This window comes from Podarcis cretensis (assembly GCF_951804945.1).
Source record: "Podarcis cretensis genome assembly, chromosome: 6".
Taxonomy (NCBI): domain Eukaryota; kingdom Metazoa; phylum Chordata; class Lepidosauria; order Squamata; family Lacertidae; genus Podarcis; species Podarcis cretensis.
The window spans coordinates 42933672-42954433 of record NC_137175.1 but is presented as its reverse complement, the minus strand read 5'-3'; the positions used below and the strand labels follow the sequence as shown (position 1 = coordinate 42954433).

Genomic DNA, 20762 nt, shown 5'->3' with positions numbered 1-20762 from the left:
TCTTGGGAGCGCTGGCATTATATAAGCATGCACCAAGTTAACCCTTTCAATGGGGGAGAGAATGTATAGACAGATGCATTGGCAGATAGCCTCCTCTTTCTGATGTAGGGAATGTGTCCATTGAAAGGGTTGACCATAATGTTTGAGTTGCTATTGCTGCTGCTGCGCATGTATGCATGATAGGCTTCTGCATTTATTTATTTTTTGCTGTTGCTACCACTTAACAACACTGAGATACAGAGAAGTTGCATGTGTTTATGCACAAAGGGGAGAACCGAAGGCTGTCTGGTGAATGAAAGGCTCAATCTTCTGCAAACGTGCAGGCCAGAGGCCCCATCCTCTGCTTGCCCCATTCCCTCAAGCTACATGTGTTAAGAGCATAAGAAAAGCTTGCTGGATCAGGCCAAGGACCCATCTAGTCCAGCATCCTGTTCTTACAGTGACCAACCAGAAGGTGAACCATCCGTAGGAGAGTTGCTCCATGAGTGGACCAGGGTGCTTTTCCAGGGAAAAAAGACATCAGGTTGCCTCTCCCTACTCTAGATCCTAGTGTTAACAACAGTCTATAATGGGGAAGAGGCATTTTTTAAAAGAAGAAAACATCCTCCCCAGGTTGCATTTCAAAGTTGTGTTCATTATAGCACCCTAACCTATAACCTGAGAGCAGCTATTGTTTTCCACTATAAAACTGTGTCTAAAAGTGCCCTAGTTTTGGAAATGTGTCTCTCTGGAACAGCATCCATTTTTCAGTTGCATCATAGAAAGGTCCACATTTGCCTTTGGTCACAACTGGAGGTGGGAGTTGGTTTGTTCTCCTGAGACTGTTAGTCAGACACAAAGCAATACCTCCCATTTCTTTTCCAGGGGTTGTCTGGCTGACAGGCAAAAGGGTAGCACCAAATTTCTTTTGACAGCAGATGCCAGAGACTGTCTGCTGATCAGATTGCAGGTGCCAGGAGCTTTCTGTAGCCCAGCTTGTGGAGAACCAAAAAGTGTCCCTGAACCCTTGTGTCCCCAGCACTCAAAGTTTGTTCACCGCAATAATAAAAACAGTTCCCTTTTGGCTTGGGAAAGCTCAGTTGGCAGGAGTCACAAATACAGAACTCTGGGAAATGAGAATGCATTTTGGTGCCCTTGGTATTCTGGGGTTAGTTGAATCCTGGACAAGAAAAGGCTTCACCCTCTCATTGAGCTTACAGAAGCTGCTACATTCACATGATGAGAGAGAAATAATTCACTCTCTAGCCTTCTTGCCCCATCTAAAGTCTTTGTTTGCATTGGATTTGAACATTTTAGTAGGGTTTGGGCTGTATTTCCTGCTGATGCTTTCCCCTGCCATATTTTGTTGTAACTATTTAATTGATATTACTTTGCAAACTTACTTTCCTTACGTATAGATCTTCCCTCCTACCTTTTTAACTGTATTTTTATTCCCAGCAATACAAAGGGTAGCAGATTGATCTACTCTTGATAATTAAAGAACCAAAATTATATTTCTGCTCTAGGTTAACCAAGTGCCCACACATTTTGGGTTGGGCTTGGCAGGGCTTCCTTGTGAGTAATTGTGCATCAGCTCATGCTTTTAAATTGGATCAATATACATTTTTTGGATCAGAATACATTTTTTGCATTCATTACTCCTCCCTATTATAATTATAATCAAGCCCTGTAAAGTTGGTAGAGCTCAGAAGAACATTGAAATACAGGGTATGTAATCCAGCTGCAAACTGCAACTTGGAACCTCATTTTAAAACATGGGCAGCACCTCCCTCTCTCTCTCTCTCTCTCTCTCTCTCTCTCTCTCTCTCTCTCTCTCTCTTTCTCTCTTGTCTCTCTCTCAGACATGGCTGAGGCTGGCACTCTTGAGATCTTGAAACTCCGTGGAGTTGACTCATTTGCCTCTATTGCTGAGTTGGTCCTGGAGCTTGGCAACCAATGATAACATAGGAAGTTGCCTTATACTGAGTCAGACCATTGGTCCATCTAGCTCAGTACTGCTTGCACTGATTGGCAATGGCTCTCCAGGGTTTGAGGCAAGGATTTTCCAAAGCCCTACCTGGAAAGATCTTGTATTGAACCAGGGAACTTCTGAATGCAAGGTAGATATTCAATGATTGAGCTACAACCCTCCTCAAATTTGCCGCTAGTGAACTATGATTACTGTATTTGTGGACCTCTGATGTTAACCAAACTCATTACTGAACAGCACCAATAATACCTGAATCTAATCTAGGCTCTATTTGAGCATGTATGAATGTAGCATTATATAAGCCAGATTTGGCTTCACCCTGACCCATGTTTTGTTTGTGCAAATAGCAGACAGATTTTTACTGCTTGAAGTCAGACACATCCCACCTTGGAAAGGGAATCGTAAGGTTTTTGTTATGCTTTCCAGAAGAACTACTGTGTAGCAGAATTCAGACTAGAATTATGAGATCTAATAATATTAACAATCAAACCTGGAAAGTGTCAAGAAACCCAAGTCTGACAATTTTGGAGACATAAAATTGATAGAACCAGAGCAATATTCTGTGCAATGTCAAAACAAAAAAGCCTTTTACTCAGACTCTAAAGCTGACAGTTGCCCTTTAGTCTAGCATATTTTGTACTGATGTACAAACTGAATAGAACAAAGCTGTACATTTAGATGGACCGAAACTTCAGGGGTTGCTGGACCACAGTGTGAAAACAGTTGCATGGCCTACATAAAAAGGGCCTGTCCAATTTGGTTTAAAAGGATGCCAGTCTAGCACGGCATACATTAAAATTATTAGCTCTTATGAGTGGTGTTTTGCAATTCCTACAGAGTAAATGCATGTGTGGTTGCCAAGATCCTATGAATGTTGACATGTGCACTATGAGCAAAAGGCTCTTAGTTCCATGTTTTCTTTATGATGTGATATTAGCCTCTGTATGAGCTAGAACTAAGGTTTACATTAGGGACAGGGAAGGATTTGACATTCCTCACGCACACTTAGGAATCCAGCAGTGTGTTCTGATGAAAGAAAGTGGCTTATTAGAGTTGTCTGCCTTGCTCTCCTGCAACCCTGATTTAAAGGATTGTAGTTTCATTTGCTAAGGATAAATCTGGATCAATTTGTTTTTTGTTATGCAGTACAACTAGTCCATAAGTGATTGATTCTGGCTCTTCTGCTAGAGAGAAGCAGTTTTGCTAATGTGTAAGAAGTTACAACTAAAATCCCAGGAAGATCTGACTCTTGAAAGAATAAGTTTTAGAATTTTTGGTTCTGTGCCTAAGAAGCAGCAGCCACTGGTTTCTGTGGAATAGGACTGGGTAGCACATTATTTGGGTTGTTGCTTTATAAACTCCACCAAGTTTATAAAGCAAGCTCTTGACAAATTTCTTTGTCAAGAAGAAAAAGACTGGATGTCAACTGGTAGAAAATAAAGAATTTGCTAGTCTTTCCCCATATGCAGAAATGGGAGATAAATGCTTCAAAATCAAGGGTAGAGATTGACATGAGGATAATGGCTTGTATTCAATGTCACGCTAAGTAACCATCCAGCCAGCACAAGGATTTACACACAACAGGACTTTCTCTCCTCTCTCCATGCAAGGCCCCTAAATTTTTCCTGCAGGTTCCCTCACTCTCTGGAGCATATTTGGAGAGGGTGCAGAGGGGCAGAAAGTCCTGTTGCGCAAGCATAAATCCTTACGCCAGAGGGATGATTACTTAGTGCTATATTGATACAAGCCTAAAATGATTAGCGTTTCAGCAGAACCATATTTCAGTCCTCACATTTGTGGTTCATTCAATTTGGCACTTATATCACTTACTGAATGACTACATGTCTGCATATTTATTTATTTATTTGTTTGTTTGTTTTGCAGTCGTTAGACTTGGAGCAAATTAATGGGTTATTTCTCTTTCAATTTCCTCACATTGCCAAAGCAAGGGAAAACTCTCCTGGAAATAGGTTTGGCTCCCCATCAGTGTTTATAAAATATTCATCCAGCCTTCCCAAGCCTACAAGTGCTGTACACACACTCTGGGAAGGCAGTTCTTGTTAACAGCCCATTAGAATCTTCTTTGAATAATTAAATAATTGTACGTGTGTGTCTAGTTGTTTCCTTTGTGCATGGCAGTACTAGGGCTCTAGAAGTGTACTTTTAAAGATGCAGCACTATATACACATTTTCCAGGGAGCATGTGTCATTGAACTCCCTTCTGAGTAGACGTACATAGATATTACACTATTAGTGATGGAGAAATTTCAGCTGAGTTCCATGCCTTTCTAGCAGTTATTTCAGTTTAGTAGGATAAAAGTAAATGAATGGATGCCTGTTCAACATTGAAAACTGGAAATGTTCAGCAGCTAGTAGGGAAAGATTTCTACCTTGAGCCTTTAAGGTGCTACATTTAATTTTAGAAAAAACGTTAAGGGGACTGGACAAACAAAACAAAACAAAACCTGCTGAATTAGAAGTTATTAACACATTGAGTACCATGTGTATTGGTTTAAATAAGGAATATATGTGGTTATCTCACTACCAAAGGAAATTGTGCTCTGTCTACCTATTGCTTGCTGTTCTGGCAAATAGAGGTCATCCTCCAATTATCTAGAACAACCTTGCTCTCAGACTTTGCTCCTTGCATTTCTGCAGCTTTTAAGCCTCAGCGTGTTGTCTTGATTTTCCCTTCCTCTTATCCATCACAGATAGAATGACTATATATAATAGGTCAGGACTCCTGTATTAAATAACTTGTATTGAAGAGGCTCATCAGGCACAGCTTTTCTTACCCCTCCCTAACGACCTGTACCTGTTAAAATTCATTCTTCAGTCCAGCTATTCTAGGTACATGAGCATTGTCCTCCTTTGTATCTAATTGAAGTTTGGGTAATCAGTATGAATGCAATATATCTCTGTGAAATATAGATATGTATCTCTTTCTGCATACAGATTCCCCACCTTCCCCATTCAGCCTGTATATTTGTCGGAGCAGGCTCAGTAATAATACGCTGAATTTAATTAGGCAGAGCCTCAAATTCTGTGTTCTCGTCTCTGCTAATGAAAGCAGGCAGCATTTGTATCTGGGTATAGAGGTTGAGACTATGAGCATAAGTGGAGCCCTTTACTCTGGGGAAAATCATTACTTAGTGAGGGTCTCTTGGTTTCATTTACTTTTAGCTAATCAGTTAGAAAGCTGCACATCTGTGTGTTTCAGCCTGCTTTCACTGACTCTTACAACATAGCAATTAAACACAGTCTCACAGAACATACCAAGGCAATAAACCCAGACATGCTGTTCTATAAATTGTGTAAGAAAAGCCTGCCTCTAGTGCACTTTGTTTATCTGCATCACTGGCATCAAGGGAAGTGCACGGTTCCAGCAAATGATTGTCACTCCTTGCCAAAGTTAATCCTTGCTGAAGGGTAAATTGTGCCCAATAGTGGTTAGAGCACTGGATAGCAAACTTGCTCCATGACACCCTTCCTAAACCTGATGCTGTACTGACAGGACCTGATGGGAATTGTAGTAAACATATATATAAATCTGATGGCCAGCAGGTTCAGCAAGGCTAATTTATGGACCCTTAATAGGATAGATGGACAGAAATTCAATGTTATTCCAGCATTCCAGGGACACAATTTTATCATACAGCTACAAATGCAGGTTTAAGCAAATGACAGGTGGATGTATTAAACATCAGGTTTTGATAGTCAAAGGCAAGCAAGCCAGAGGTTTCAGCTGACAGGACCTTCAAAACCAAACCCACATTTGATGTCCTTAAAAAACAGCTGAAATACCTGGCCATGACTATCTGTTGGGACCTTAACGTGGCTGCATGGCCATTGCCTTTTATGCAGCGTTCTGCTGCCAAAATAGTAACCTTAGTGGGACCTATCTTAAAATCAGATTTTTCCTTTTAGTACGTTTTCAAAGTTCCCATCTCCCCTGTGGGTTGATAACGGTTACGTTACCCAAGTGCGTTAGAAGGGGGACAGGGCTTCAAAGTCCTGAAGTCCTCATTGTGACACAAGGAGGGTTATGGCTCAGATGCTGCTTCCAGTACCACACACTGTGTGCTTGCACAGCTCCCTTAGATGGCTGCCCAAGTGTCCATTGCCCTTCACAGTATGTCTTTGTCACTCCTCATATGCAGCAAGGCTCTGCTTCTGATCAAAGGCTCCCTTTATCTTTAAGCCCGCAGTGCACTCTCATTAAAGGGTTGGATTTCAAATGAGAAGCCAGTCCCCTCCTTCGCCCTTCAGTACCCAGCAGCTGAGCTTCTTTCTGTCATGTGTTTAATATTCAGAAGCAAATGAAGGAATACCTTTATTAGGATTAGGACCAAACTCACACAACCACTCTCCAGTGCTACCCTTTGCTTCCATCTTCCTCCATCTGGCCAGTTTAGCTCTTTCTCTTCCTATTGCCACAGCAGGGAACCTGCCAGCATCTGTTAATCTAACTTCATATCCATCCAAACATGAAGCCCAAAGATTGGACATTTTTTTGCAGCTTTATCCTTATGACAGCAGGGCTTGATTCCCCACCCTCTTTTAAAGTAAACATTCAGCAATGGTTGCTGTAGTTGTGCTATACAATGCAGTTGTGCTGCCCCAAGATAATCATTTTGGTGGACCTGCTTTTTGTACTAAGTACTTTGTGTGACTGCTGTTGGACCCAGTTAAAGAAGACTAGCTCCGGTGAACACTAGCTACATAATGGCACCTTAGGCCACAGAAAGTTCTAGGAATTGCAGGAAATAACTTTTTTGCATCTGAGGAAACATGCCAGGTGAAAAGCGGAGTACAGTTTTAAATGGTGAGTGAAATCAGAAGCTTCAGGAGGAGAGCTCGGTAACAAATCAGATTCCTAATAAAGATTATTTAGTACATTATTCCAGAATACTAGCTGAATAATGTGAATGTTGTGTAGCCAAAAAGTGCCCCAAACCTAACAACTCTTATCACTATAATGGTAAGTGCAGAAAGGCCCTAAGAGAACTCAGACTCTTCCACTTTCCCTCTGTCATATTCTATAAAGTATACATGCTAGTTTTCCTAAGCTTGAGTTCCTTGGTTATATAATGCACTTTCTCTGGGTTTTTCTTCAGTGTTGTTTGACAAATCTTACACACTTTAAAGTGACTTTATTTCATTTGCTGTGCTTTTGCATGAAGGTATGAAATGCTATCGCTGTGGCATCTGCTGTGATGTTGAATTGAACACTTAGTTTATCATGAAGATCCTGCAATATAGATAGTATTGTTGGCTGCTTGGTGTCTTCATTTCTTTTACACCTATTATGTTGTTGGACAAAAGCAGCAGGAAGATTACCTGTATAGTGTGATGATTTTCATTGGTCTCTGATTTTATGTACTGGTTCTCTTTTGGTGTCATGCATCTTTTGTTCAAGCTCCTTCAAAGACAAAAAACCATATGTGTGTCCACCTCAGTGAACCTGCAAGTGCTGGGGGGGGGGGGCATATCTTGGTTCTTCTGCAGCAGGGGAGCCATTTGTAGTCCAGACAGCTTTTGTGATTATCTCAAGTGTATTTAATTAATCTTTCACTCCAAACCTCATTTGTTATAGAAATTCATGAGAACGTGTGTTTTCGTTTTAACGCTGGAGTAATTCTCCAACCCTCGCTCTGTTGGAGAATATCAAGCGTCTGACCCTCATGGACCCAGAGGAGGTCGAAAGCTAGATGATAAAAGGGGCACTTAAGCCAACTCATTATATATAGTGAACTTTGAGAGATGGCAAGACTGTTAACAACAATGAAATCGTCAAGATTTAAAGCCTTGCTTGGCTTCTTGTGACTGGGAAGTCAGATGGGGTGAAGGAAAAGGACACTTTCAGTCATGTGTTGAGAGTTTGGAAGTGTAACAAATGAAAGCTACGTTACATCATTTAGAATTAAAAGCCCACCAATTTGGCATTCATTTTTTAAAAAAAGGAAATTGAGAATATGGAATTTTCCCGATTGCAGCAAATCATCAGAAACAAAATGGCTTAGGGGAAAACCTTAAGTTCACAGCCTATCACTTTTATGCAAGATCTAGGTTTAAAAGACGTACTGAGTGGAATTCAATGTGCAGTCGGGCTCCCTCTTCCCCCTGCCTGGTCTTCTCCCCCGAGGCACTATTCTGGGGCTTATTCTGAGGTAAAAACCCCAACCAATTTTTTTTTATTTTTTTTGGGGGGGGAAACCTTGGAAGTGGGGAGGAAGCCCCATTGTGCAAGTGGAAGTCCTTACACAGGGCTTCTGCTCTTGGGGTTGGTTAGGTGAATCCTGCCCACTTATTTCAATTGAGCACTGTTATCGGTTTGTTCCTTGGAAGCTATAGTTTGCCTCCCAGATACAAACTGGAATGAGGATGGGGGGGGGACAAATTCTGTTTAGTCCAAATTAGTGAAGGGAGGAGAGAACTGGTATGTTGCACATTATTGAAGCATTCACGACTTCCCATGTGAGATGTCTGTTTCTTGTTGGCCCAGCTGATTAATTGTGCAGATTTTTAGTTTGTTATTAAAGCTTTAGCTGATTTCACATCCCTGGGTTAGTTGATTGAAGCTTGCAGCTGTGATCTTTCCACATTATGAGAGTGACAAAACCTAGTATTCTGTAGGATTAGATCACTAAGTGGGCTATATTTAAAGTTCCAGCATTAAATATTCTGATATTAATTTTTATAAAGTCAGACAAACAAAAGCCATCAAAGTGTGCAGCAGGTTTTATAGGTAGAGCTGAGCTTCTTTCTACCATGTGTTTAAATTTCAGAAGCACTCTGTATTACAACAAACCAGCCAAGGGTTTTCAGAGACATTTTGCAGAGAGAGCAATATAACAAAGCCAAAATGGCTAGTAAGACTTTCTGTAGTTAGGAAGGTCCATTTTCATAATGTAGCCTGACCTCTGGTCTTAACCCAGACCATCTTATTTCATCTAGAATTCACTAACAAAGAGTCCATTTACAATGTTATTAACCAAAAGCACTATTTCTCTTCCCATTCATACCCTTTTTAGGATTCAGGTCCTGACCCCCCGGGAGAATTCAGGGAAGACAAAAAATGCCTTAAATTCCATTTTCAGCTTGCTCTGCCAAAAATCTTAAACAGATAGAGCAAGTATACAGCACTGATGCTGTAGTAAGCAGATCAGCTTAAAACTGTTCCTTATCTACAGACTAACATTACAATTATGGTATATATATTTTACAGCATGTGTGTGTGATTCTACAAAAACTAGGGTTGTTGGGTTTTTTAACTAACACAATGTGGGGATTGGAGTGTGGGAATGGGCTTCAATTTGAAGTCCAACCTCATCTAAAATAAATAATTTGAAATTTGCAAGGTGTGAGAATCTGTGATGAGTATTTCATGTTGCTTCAGAGCTTAAAAGTAGGGGAAATGTATGATCTGCACAAAATTCTATTGTCGGAAAGCTGTCAACTGAGAAATGCCTTCGCTACAGTTCAGGGTGTGCAGTGTTAATTTAATTTTTGCTCTGCCTGGTCCACAACAAATTGGATCATTCTAGTTTGCTAAGAGTTTTAAAATCTAATTGTCTGTTTAAAGGTGACTTGCCTGCTTAAGGCCAAATTCTGTCATTTTTAAGAGAATAGGATTTACCTTGCCGATGCCCCATTTAGCACAATATGCTTCCTGCCAAAAAATTATCAAAACCTAGTGCTTTTGAAGAATATGGAAAACCTTTTGATTTGGCAGAAATGGGACAATCTTCTTCCCTTCCCTACTTTAGTATTTTAGGTAAAGGTAAAGGGACCCCTGACCATTAAGTCCAGTCGTGGACGACTCTGGGGTTGCGGCGCTCAGCTCGCTTTATTGCCCGAGGGAGCCGGTGTACAGCTTCTGGGTCATGTGACCAGCATGACTAACCCGCTTCTGGCGAACCAGAGCAGTGCACGGAAATGCTGTCATACCGGAGCGGTACCTATTTATCTACTTGCACTTCGTGCTTTCAAACTGCTAGGTTGGCAGGAACAGGGACTGAGCAACGGGAGTTCACCCCGTCACGGAGATTCAAACTGCCCACCTTCTGATCGGCAAGCCCTAGGCTCTGTGGTTTAACCCACAGTGCCACCCGCGTCTCTTTAGTATTTTAACCCTGAGCTAAGTCCCATGTGTATAAGAGTTCTTACTCTTATTACTATTATTTATAAAATTTCTATACCGCCTTTCATCCAAAGATCACAGGGTGGTTCACAATATAAAAACACAAAAATACATACAAAAATAATAACTACCCCATACACACTTTAAAAGGCCATAGATTGTTTAATTAGCCAAAGACGTTTTTGCCTGGCCACTAAAGATAGGTAACGAAGGTTACAGGTGAACTCCCTGGGGAGAGTATTCCAGAAGCAGGAAGCCACCATAGGAAATATCAGAAATATTCAGGGGGATACATAAAGGCTATTTGTATTTATTTCTTATATATGTTTGAAAAGCAAACACATGTTCATGAGCTAAAGCTGTGATCAGTTTACCTGGGAGTAAGGCCCAGATATATACAGGATCACATTATAAGTGCATTCACAGGGGAAACTGTATTATGTATTTTCTTTAGATGTATTATTTGGCAACCTACTGAGTCTTAAAATAGCTATGTTTTAAACATAGTAGCTTTAGAATGGTGAAAACCACTTAGAAGTTAAGTTCATTGTTTGTGGTTTCCACATGTCTTAACGTTAAAAGGCTGAATTACAGTTTCTTGTTCTGCATTGTTTCTTGAAGTTTCCTATTTCAGTGTCTAGGGAGGAAAACTTTACTTGCTGTATCATACAAGTTGCTTCATTTTGAGGAGTCAGGCCCATTCTCATGTTCTCTCATGGAGATATGTATGCATTTTCTTGCTTTTCAATCCAGTTAAGCCTATATTTGCTGTCCACAGGGGCTGGAGTGCCCTAATGCTCTCACGACCAAGAGAAGCATTCTGTTCAGTCAGTGAATGGAACCCAAAAACAAATAGCATGTTTGTGGGCAAGTATTTGTTTTAAGCCAATGCCTCCCACTTTCTGCTGCTTTGCCCATATGTTTACAGTGCACTTGCCTACAGAAGGTTTTGCATGCGCCTTTATTTGATGGATTCCAGGACTCTCCCACACCTGCCCACTCTGCAGCTGAATTGCATTAACTGTTGTTAGTCAAAAGTGTGCCAAGGAAAGAAAGTGAAACTCAGGCTTTGTTGTCCTCATTGCAGATGGCTTCGTTCTTTTTGCCCCTCAATTGTATGTTTTGTGTTTGTTTGTTTGTTTGTGTGTGTGTGTGACTTGATCCACTTTGCCATATCTTGCATGCGCGCCTAGCTTCAGGGAATGACAAAGCCAAAGAACTGGAAAATCTAAATACTTTTCAAAATGTAGTTTTTACACTTCCTTCTCCCAGTTGTAATCTCTCCAACAACCATCAGCCCTACTACCATTGTGGCCACCACCACCACCACGGAAGCTACTACTATCACAACCACCACAGAAGCTACCACCACAACCACGACCACAGAAGCTCCAACCACTACTGAAGCTCCAACCACCACAGAAGCTCCAACCACCACAGAAGCAGCCATCACCACAATTATTGCTAGCACAATAGGTATCCCAGTAGAGGATTCTGGTACTGTGTTTTCATCTTTCCTTTTCTATTAGTCGTCCAATCCATACTTGGATCTTGTCAGGTTTTTTTAAGCCTGTAATTCAGGCTTAACATCAAGGTATGGTTGCTTTGAAAACCATCCAACACGTAGAGTTTCTCAGTGCTGTGATAAAAGATTAGCAGCAAATGAAAAGTAATCCTTAGGTTGTGCATTCAAGGTCTCAGTATGTTGCCGTAATAAAGTTACTTTAGATGAATTTGCTCTTCAGAGAGAGAGGTCAGCTTTGTTTATGCACATGTATAACACAAGAGCTTTCCTTGCTTTCTGTAGGCTAGGATAGGCAGGTACAGCAAATACACTATAACAAAATTTAGTGGGCTAAATTGGCTGTCATCCCTACAATGTTGTAAAAGCAGTGGTTGCATTAATTAATGCATCTGTTTCATTATGGGACTTGGCAAATACCATATGATGCTTTTCAGTGTTAAAAAAAAAATCTTTACATAAGAGAACTGCTTCTTAGGACTTCTGCAGAGAGATCTTGCTAGGTCCCTACCAACAAATGATGTGCACATCCAAACGTTCACTATGCAAATATTTGGTTGCCCTGTATGAAAAATGCAACGTGTCAAACTTACTGGCACAGTTATTTAACCAAGTCCACATCTACTGCATATAAATACCTCAATCTGAAATAGGAACACATCCAGAAAAAGGTCTTTGACTGACCACTGGGGCACAATGCCTCATTTTGCTTAGCCACTTTAAAAACAAACAAACATGTAGTATCTGATGGTTTGCAGTAAATTTATACTCCTGAAGAGAAGTTAAAGCAAACTCAAGTAGTTCTGATTAAGCCCAGCTTCAAATTTCTTGCATGCATGGAGTCTCATTGGAGTCAATGGGAATGCTCATGTATATTCTAAGCATAGGCATATGAACTTGGTGCCTGGCTTGCAATTTATTGATGCAAGGATTTCTCAGCTGTGGCTCAAAACTAAATATGGCATGAATGAGCATGCAGTGGTAATTGATGGATCAAGATATGAAATTATAGACATTTTTAAAACTGAACTGTTGTTGTTAGAAATAGCTTTTTGTAAAGACATAAAAGTATAACTGAGGAGGAAACTGTCATTTTCTAAGTCATAAAGTGGCTGTATTTATTGCTGAAGAATGTGTTCTCATGTCAAAGATATGTTGAATTGTACCAATAGAACAATTCTCTGCGTGTCTATTCAGAAGTAAGTCCCATTGAGTTCAATGGGACTTACTCCAACTGAATTCAGTGGGACTTACTCCCAGGTAAGTATGTATAGACTTGAAGCCTAATGCAATAGTCAGAGTTTCTAAACTAATGGATTGAAGCCAGTTAAACTGATGTTGTCACAAACTAGCTTGACCTAAAACCAGCTAATTCTGTTACCCACTATCCAGAATAGTGACAAGAACATTTTGCTTTCCAGTATTTCCTCAATTTTAAAACAGTGAGAATTGGCAATGAATTTAACCTTGGTTTGGTGCAATGTTGAAATAGATCATCATTAACAAATCTCTGCCTGTCTAGTTACGTAGACCATCAGGAGCTGCTATGTGGGATTTCTATAATCCTGCAATGTAGGAATTGGCATAAGGGCTGGGAACGTAACCTTCTGCACTGCCCTGTAAGAATTAGGCATCTGAGTTGACCCTGCCCTGTAGAGTGTTGCTTTTGACAGGCAAGTGGCTCATAAATTTGTGGCACTAAAATTCCTAAGGTGATTTGTTCTCTTATAGATGTATGGACACATGACGTCCATCTAGGGCCATTATCCTTCTTCCAAGATAATTTGGCAGAAAGATTGATGTCTGTATCCTTGGCCATTTTGAAAATGTTGTACCTCTCAATTTGCTGATGCAATGACAACCTTCACCAACTTGGTGCCCTCCAGATGTTTTGGACGACAACTCCCATCACCTTTGGTAATATTTCAAAACATCTAGGGGGCACCAGGTTGTTTAAGGCTGCACGAGAAAATGGCTATGGCTGAAGAGAGTATTAGCATGGGCATATATCCAGGTGTACATTTTTATATGTAATTTATATGCAAACCTTGCTGTTTCAAAGGATATATTTAGATATACCCCCAAAAAAGTTCTTCTCATTACTAAAGTGACGTATGAATTGAAATGGCTTTGCAATGTTTTTTTGTTTGTGTTATGTGAGGTAATGTTGAAGCATCCACAGTCTGTTGTGTGTTATACCTGGTAGGGGTGGGGAGAAGGAGGATGCTCTGAATTTCCTTCTAAGGAAAACAATTCATTTAAATTTGGGCATGCAGTTAGAATGCATCTCTCTGTTCATAATCCAGTTTACTAACCTCTGTTCTAACCTGTTCGCCAGCTGGTGGTGCAAAGCAGCCTATCTGGGATGTAAAAGCTTCACCTAACAGTAACTGGGCAAACATCACCTGGAACCACACATTTGATCCTGAAACTGAGTTTGTGGTTGAGTATATCAACAGTAAGCATTGGGAGCTCGAGAATTCTGCAGGGTCCTTAATGTCACCAGAGATTCTGTCATCTCTCAGAGGTTTAATGGACCTTTCATGCAATGTTCATTATAGTGTAACTAATTGTACTGCTAAATTTGTGCATGGAGGATTTTTTTTGGGGGGGAGGGGGAGACCAAAGGCATGGCATTTAACTTGTCCTTCAGATTATATTGGCACTGTGTTTTATGTTGCTGTTCTCTTAAACACAATAACTGCCGACTCCTTTCAGTGGAGGATTCAGAATAACACATCCTAAAAAGGACCTGCTTTTTAAAAAACACTACCCTAAGTGAATCTGTGATGGCTGTAAGTGCCGTAGAAAGAAGCAGAAATAGATACAAAAATCTATAGATCCCCTCTATAGCAAATAATTTGGGGGTTAATAGTAATGATCACATTTCGTTTTAGTTGGAGATTTATAATTAGTTATCTACATAAATTTTGTTTTCAAGCCATTCATACCTCACTGTACTTCCTGCTGGCATGCTACCTGCAGTTTTTAAGTAGTTATGTACTGGTCAAAGAATTAAACATTGACTGTCAACCTTATAGCTTTGGGGGCAAGTTATATGTGCCCTAGACATGCTTTCCTTGGTTTTAGTTTGCTGGGCCAAGTCCTGTTCTAGGATTTGGTTCCATAAAATTATCAATACAGTATTGTGTTTAGATTTTTAAATTAAGTAATCAAGAACTGACCCTTTAGGAATTTGCATCTAGCATGATTAAATAGTAAGCAGTCAATGTAACACCCATTGTGTGGATATGATTTGGAGGATTCCTCTGTATTCCACTCAGCTGGCTGCTGCATTGTCACAGAGTGGGAAAGGGAATCTTCTTTTCTTTGGGAAGCTTCTCATGCTTCCACTTTTGTAGTACTTTGATAAATTAGGTTTGTCAAAGCCAGCTGCTTGGATTTTCTTTAAAGGACTCCCGTGATTTCAATTCTCAGGCCTGGTGCTCTCATTAACCTAGCCATTGCTGGCAAAAGTATGTTTGTAGATTCATACACGTCTGTAACACTGCTGATTAGGGACTTCCATGCCTAATGATTTGCTAAGGTTAAGTTAACACAGCATCCAAGCACTTCCAAAACTCCTGAAGTATTGGAATACTTGCAATTTCATAAGGGTACCTACACTGGAGTTTGCAAACAGGGTTCTTTTTATTCACTTTATGTTTGAATGCTTTTAGCAGTGTACCTTTAATATAATTTGACTTTGTGATCTGTGTGCATGCTCTTAATAAGAGTTTAGAAGTGACTTTTTCTACATCTTTTGCAAAATGTGTTGAGGTCAATTCAGAATAGGCAGTTCGAATGCATCAGAAGCATGCTGCCAGAGAAAGAGTTGCTGTTGTTACTGATTCGGCACATCTGGCACTTGCGAGTTGCAAAAAGCCTATGCCAGTCGCTTTCTGTTCCAAGTAAGAATTTCCCAGAGATGGCTGTACAAAATCTTCCTTCTTTTTCTGTTGTTGTTTTTCCCCCGACGTCTAGTTTTATGCAAAATCGCTGAACCAGTAATGTGATAAGCTTCCATCTGGTTGCTGGCTGCCTTACGATGCCAAAGCAGGTGCTCCGTTAGATTAAATGGTGTCTGGAAAATATAATTCTCCTATATACAAGTGGAGTGAACTTCTGTAAACGAGCCCTTCAACTTTGAACTGATGGTGCCAGAAACTCTGGGTGTTCACTCTGTGTTAGTCAGTGGTGTCATCGGCAGGGACATGTGTCGAGTCAGTAGCTGGAGCTGGCATTAGGGATGTTTGCCTATAGAGTAATCTGCATTTCCTGCTAGCTGCCTTTGATATGAAGTTTCTGTTTCTCAGGTAACAAAACAGTGAAATCTTCCCCTGCTAAAGGCTTTCTGGAGCTGGTTGACCTGACTCCTGGGGAGAAGTACATAGTGCGGGTTTTTCTCAAAGGGAATGATACTATCAGCTCGAACGTAACCTTTCAGACAAGTCCAGGTGAGATGGGGTTCAGCCCCACAATGTGCTGCATTTTGGAGGCACATTCCATTCCAAGCCTTACTGCCTTTGCGTGCTGCTGCTTCAGATGGAGGAATTATGCCATGCATGGAGAAAATGTCATCCATCTCTTCACTGACGATGTGCACTCTGCCCTTATTATACACGTACCAAAGTGAAATGTATCCTCTCTTAATGAGGTTCTTTAGACTGTGTTCTGCTAAAACAAACAAAGAAAAAAAATATTGGCATAACTTTTCTTTTAATGAAACAAGCTTGGTTTTGGAAGATATCTATAAAAAGGGCAGAGACCCATGGTTTTCCATCTAGACTTAATAATAAACACTATTGTTAAGGAATATGCTATAGGCTACGTGTTGCTATCTGCGCATTCATGTTTCCCTTTGCGTGCGTGTGCACTGCTCATTATCATGCTGCCAGCTGTTGCATGAGCACATGTGAATTTCTGATTGGCTTTATGTCTGGGTATTCATGAAAAAGATTTTAGATATTATAATGTGGTGAATTTGTCTGCAAGACATCCACAGAGCTATGTGGTATACTCATAATTTCAAATGAAGTCACAATCTGAGAATTGTAGCAATTTACCTTTACAGAATATTGCCTTACATCCTATTTGTGTGTCTCAAAAAGTGCCTTGTATAGGTTGCTTCTATGTTGCCCCTCAGTTTTATGAAGAATTCAAATGAACATCATTAGATCAATGTATTCCAGTAATTTTTTTTCTGTTTCCCAAGGGTTTTTTCAGTTGGGGGAGTGGCAATAAAAACACAATTGCATTGCCAGCCTGTCTAATGTAGACAATTGCTATTGACATCTTTCAGGCTACTTCATCTTTACCCAAAGCTTCCTGTTTTCTATTTTGCTATTTTTAAAAATGAAAGGAAGCTTACAGATGAGGAAATTAAGGGGCAATTCACTAATCCTTCAGCACCACTGAATATGAAGCAATAAAATGGCTACAACCCCAAGCAGGAAGCTTTTAATTATCATTGAAAAGAGCCTTTGCTGAACAGGACTTGCCTGTGAATAAACATAATGGATACTCACCATGGTAAAAGACATTCCTGGATGGTATAACACAATTTTAAATACTGTGTGGAACCTCCTTTTAGATCTATTTCCAGTACTGCCTGGTAGTGCTATAGGGCTGCAGCATGGGACCAGTCAGACTTTAGTAGATATTAGTTTATGCATTCACATTTCTGACCTCTGCTTTCAGAATTTTAGGTAGCTGTCAAACAATCAGCTTCAGTCATAGTGAAGCTTAATCAAACATAATCATATCCCAGGTTTCCTCCTGTGTCCATAATAAAAGCTCCTTTTGTCAATGCAGGTAATTAGAAAAGTAGTTTCCATGTGAGAAATAGCTGAAATGTATGCTGAGTGGAAAGAATCAGAAGGTCATTCTGTAGAAAGCTTTAAGCAATGTGTCAAAAGCTGTAAGCAAAATGTCCACACAATTTAAGCAAGGTTTCTCTTTTAACTCTAAAATAATAAAGTTTATGGTGGCATATAGACAAATGGTGGAAAGAAATTGCTAACCTAGTCTGAACATGTGTGAAAACAAATGAAAAATGCCATATTTTTAAAACTACCACGGGTAACTAACCAGTGGCCCACAGTTCCTATACATCCCCCAAGCAATTTCTGCCTGCCCGCCCCAGCCCCTCAACAACTTGGTTGTTCTGTCAGAAACAATTAACTTTTGTAACACTGCTGACCTTCACAGTTGCCCTGGTGTGAGTGTGGAGGTTCTCATCCTGCTTCCCAGGTGTTCAGCCAGATGCTACTGGAAAGCTCACAAGCAGGACATGAAGGCAATAGCCTTCTCCAACTGTTGATCTCCAGAAACTGGTACACTGAGGCATGGTGCCCCTGGATATGCAGATTCTGTATAGCCATCGTGACGACTAGTAGCTTTTACATAAATGCTTGAGCAACAGTTCCTTTGCTTCATTTGTAAATATTTGCTCAGATGGCATACAGTTTTAGCAGTCCAGCAACTGGAGGAGCACATCCTTCCTGCTAATGGACTGAACCAGAGAGAACCATCTGTTTGATCTTGGGGAACTTTATTTTTTCTGCAATCCAGTATCAGTTTGTACATAGTTACGTATGTGTGTAGAGAGTGAGATCATCTTCTGTGTTGCAGATGAAATGCCTCCCAGCTGAGGATGGATATGTTGAAAATGTAACCGTAACATAGATCATTAGTGGTGCTATCTCACTGAAATTTGGTGGTGTTTTCCCCAGGAAACTGGATATTGAGAGCGGTGCTTCAGATGAACCTTGATTTACACAGAATGTGTTGTGGTTTACAAATAAGAATCCAAAATGCAACATATATTAGGCTAAATAATTTAGTTTATTTTGGCTTGGCAAACCTCCTAGCTACATCAACCAAAAAAATTACAAGGGAATAACACAGTTCTTGCTCCTTGCCGTAATTGGGTAAATTGGATCAGTGCTGATAGATTTGCTTTTTGTTGTATGTTTATGTGTGTTCCATATGCATTTTGTGCATTAAAAGAGTACTTTTTCTGTATCTCAAGATACAGTAATGGAAGATTTCCAAGATCTATGCTTTTTTCCTCTGATGCATCCCAGGTGACTGCGAAAGCTACACTATTTTAGTGACCTCCCTTGCTTTCTTTTAGTGCCTCTTGTATTTTCATTCCTTTTCTCTTCCAGGCTGGCTGCTTCTGATATGATAGATCAGAGCTTACTATCATGTTCCATCATTAATACCTGTGAGACGAAAGCGCTGTCCTTTTTCTTTAGGTTATTTTGAAAGTCACTCTTCAGGAGACAGCAGCTTATTTTTCTAAGTAGAAATTGAACTAGCCAAGTAGCCCCACAGCTGCAGTTTTACTACATTATTTCTTTTGCTCAGTTTTGGTTAATTAGAACAATACTTTGCCGTGCAGTGAGTGATATTTAATGTTACACAAATATACCTGGATGGAAAAATAATATTAACCTCCACTGCCCTGTTAAAAATACAGTAAGTATGCATGTAAAATGTCCTAAGGGTGTGGCGCTGTCTTGACAACCTATTATATGCAAAATGCAATTCATCACTAATGTCGCTCTACAGGTGGGGCCCAGAAGGAGGCCAGCAAGGCCAATCCATAAAAATCGCAGCCAACTGCAAAGTAGGTGTGGATTCCTGTTATCTCCCAAGGACTTTGGGGCCTAAGCCACATTTACCTGGCACCACCTTGAGTACAATGAAGTTACATTCAATATTGGGAATGTACATTTAGGCCTGTCTTCTATTTTTTTGACACTCAAGGAGGAACACAGGGGTTGCTTTAAAGCCTTTGCAAAGCTCCCCATGTTCACCCTAACATCCGGAATTAGGGGTTTAAATGGGGAGTAGAAGGAGAGTTGCAAAGCTGCCTAAGGGATTTTTAAAGGTGCATGGCCGCGCCCACCTGTCGATCATGTGACATCATATTTATGTCATTTAATTGGCAGATGGTGTCACCCACCTGTCAAATTTGGCCCGTGAGACCGGTCCTGATAAGGATCTGGCCCACTGAGCTAAAGAAAGGTTCCCTGCTCTGTCCTATGGCATCCTCATTTGGTCTCTGTCACACTTCCCCCTAAAAGCCAAAGCAAGGCTGCATCAAGTTTAGAAACTGTTGCCTCATGCCAATGGCTATAAGAGATCATGTGAAAGCGTTTTGGCTTTGCAAAACGGGATCAGGCTGTTTGCAAATGAAATGTATGCTTAAGAAGGACAGAACAACTACATTTGATGTGTGCCGTTGTATCATTTTGACATTGCCTATTTGATTTGGACAGGGTTCTGTGAATATGTTGGAGGATTTTTTTATCATTATTGTATCAAAAGTATACTTGTATATTATACTTTCCCCCCTTTCATTCTGTATATTGTGCGATCTGATAGTTGCCTTTCCTATCTTCCTTCTATTCTATTGAAAGCTTTTCTATGTTAGCATCATTAATTGAATCACCATTTGTTCCAAAAGCCTCTATTCGCTCTTTGTCAACCCTGTAGTTTCATTTAGCCTAATGCAATTCTGAAGTCCATGCAATTAGTGTCTTGCTCCTTCTATTAGAATAGCTTCAAAGTGGACTTTTTCCCCACAGTAGTGCTTTTAACAGGAAAAGGGAATGCATGGTAAATCAGCTGCCAGTAGTGAACAGGGAGAATGTCAAAGCACAAAGGCCAATGGGGCACCTGGCACTTTTGAGTCAATTAAAATTGCTCATACCTTTTGAAAAAACATCATAATGATGTAGTGGTAGATTCCTCAAATGATATGAACGTAACAGGAAATCACTATTTGTCCCTGAGAATAGGCCTTTCAAACATTTTGAGTTTGGGTTTCCTGTTAAAACTTGTCCAACAATAGCTTTTGCTTTAAAAGCTCAAAAACTCACATGAAGGTTAAAAGTACTAGGGAATGTTCTGGAAGTTTTGCACAGGACGGTCAAAGGTTCAGCCTTGGAACATGACAGTTAAGGAAAAAAACCAGAAACTTTAAGCAGGAGTCTACAGTGCACTTCTAATGATGGGCTAAGAGGTTGGGAGGGAAGTAAAAACATTGTGTGTAAGTCAAGCTGGAAAGTAATGTAATTAAAAAGCTGTGGTGAGAGACACTTGAAGAAATCGAG

General features: G+C 40.3%; 1 protein-coding gene across 19 annotated transcripts in view; it reads left to right on the top strand.

Moving 5' to 3' along the window:
- The window catches only part of NFASC (neurofascin), a 177700-nt gene that overhangs the window by 141455 nt on the left and 15483 nt on the right, over positions 1-20762 (top strand). For 8 of the 19 annotated variants that reach the window (XM_079981921.1, XM_079981924.1, XM_079981926.1 and 5 more), the window contains 3 exons: positions 11385-11609; positions 13973-14161; positions 15951-16091. The exons of 8 other annotated variants lie outside the window; for them this stretch is intronic. In XM_079981921.1, coding sequence (XP_079838047.1) covers positions 11385-11609; positions 13973-14161; positions 15951-16091 — 555 coding nt within the window. The remainder of the gene's footprint in view (positions 1-11384; positions 11610-13972; positions 14162-15950; positions 16092-20762) is intronic. 3 more of the 19 variants (XM_079981927.1, XM_079981929.1, XM_079981913.1) reach the window with 3 other exon arrangements.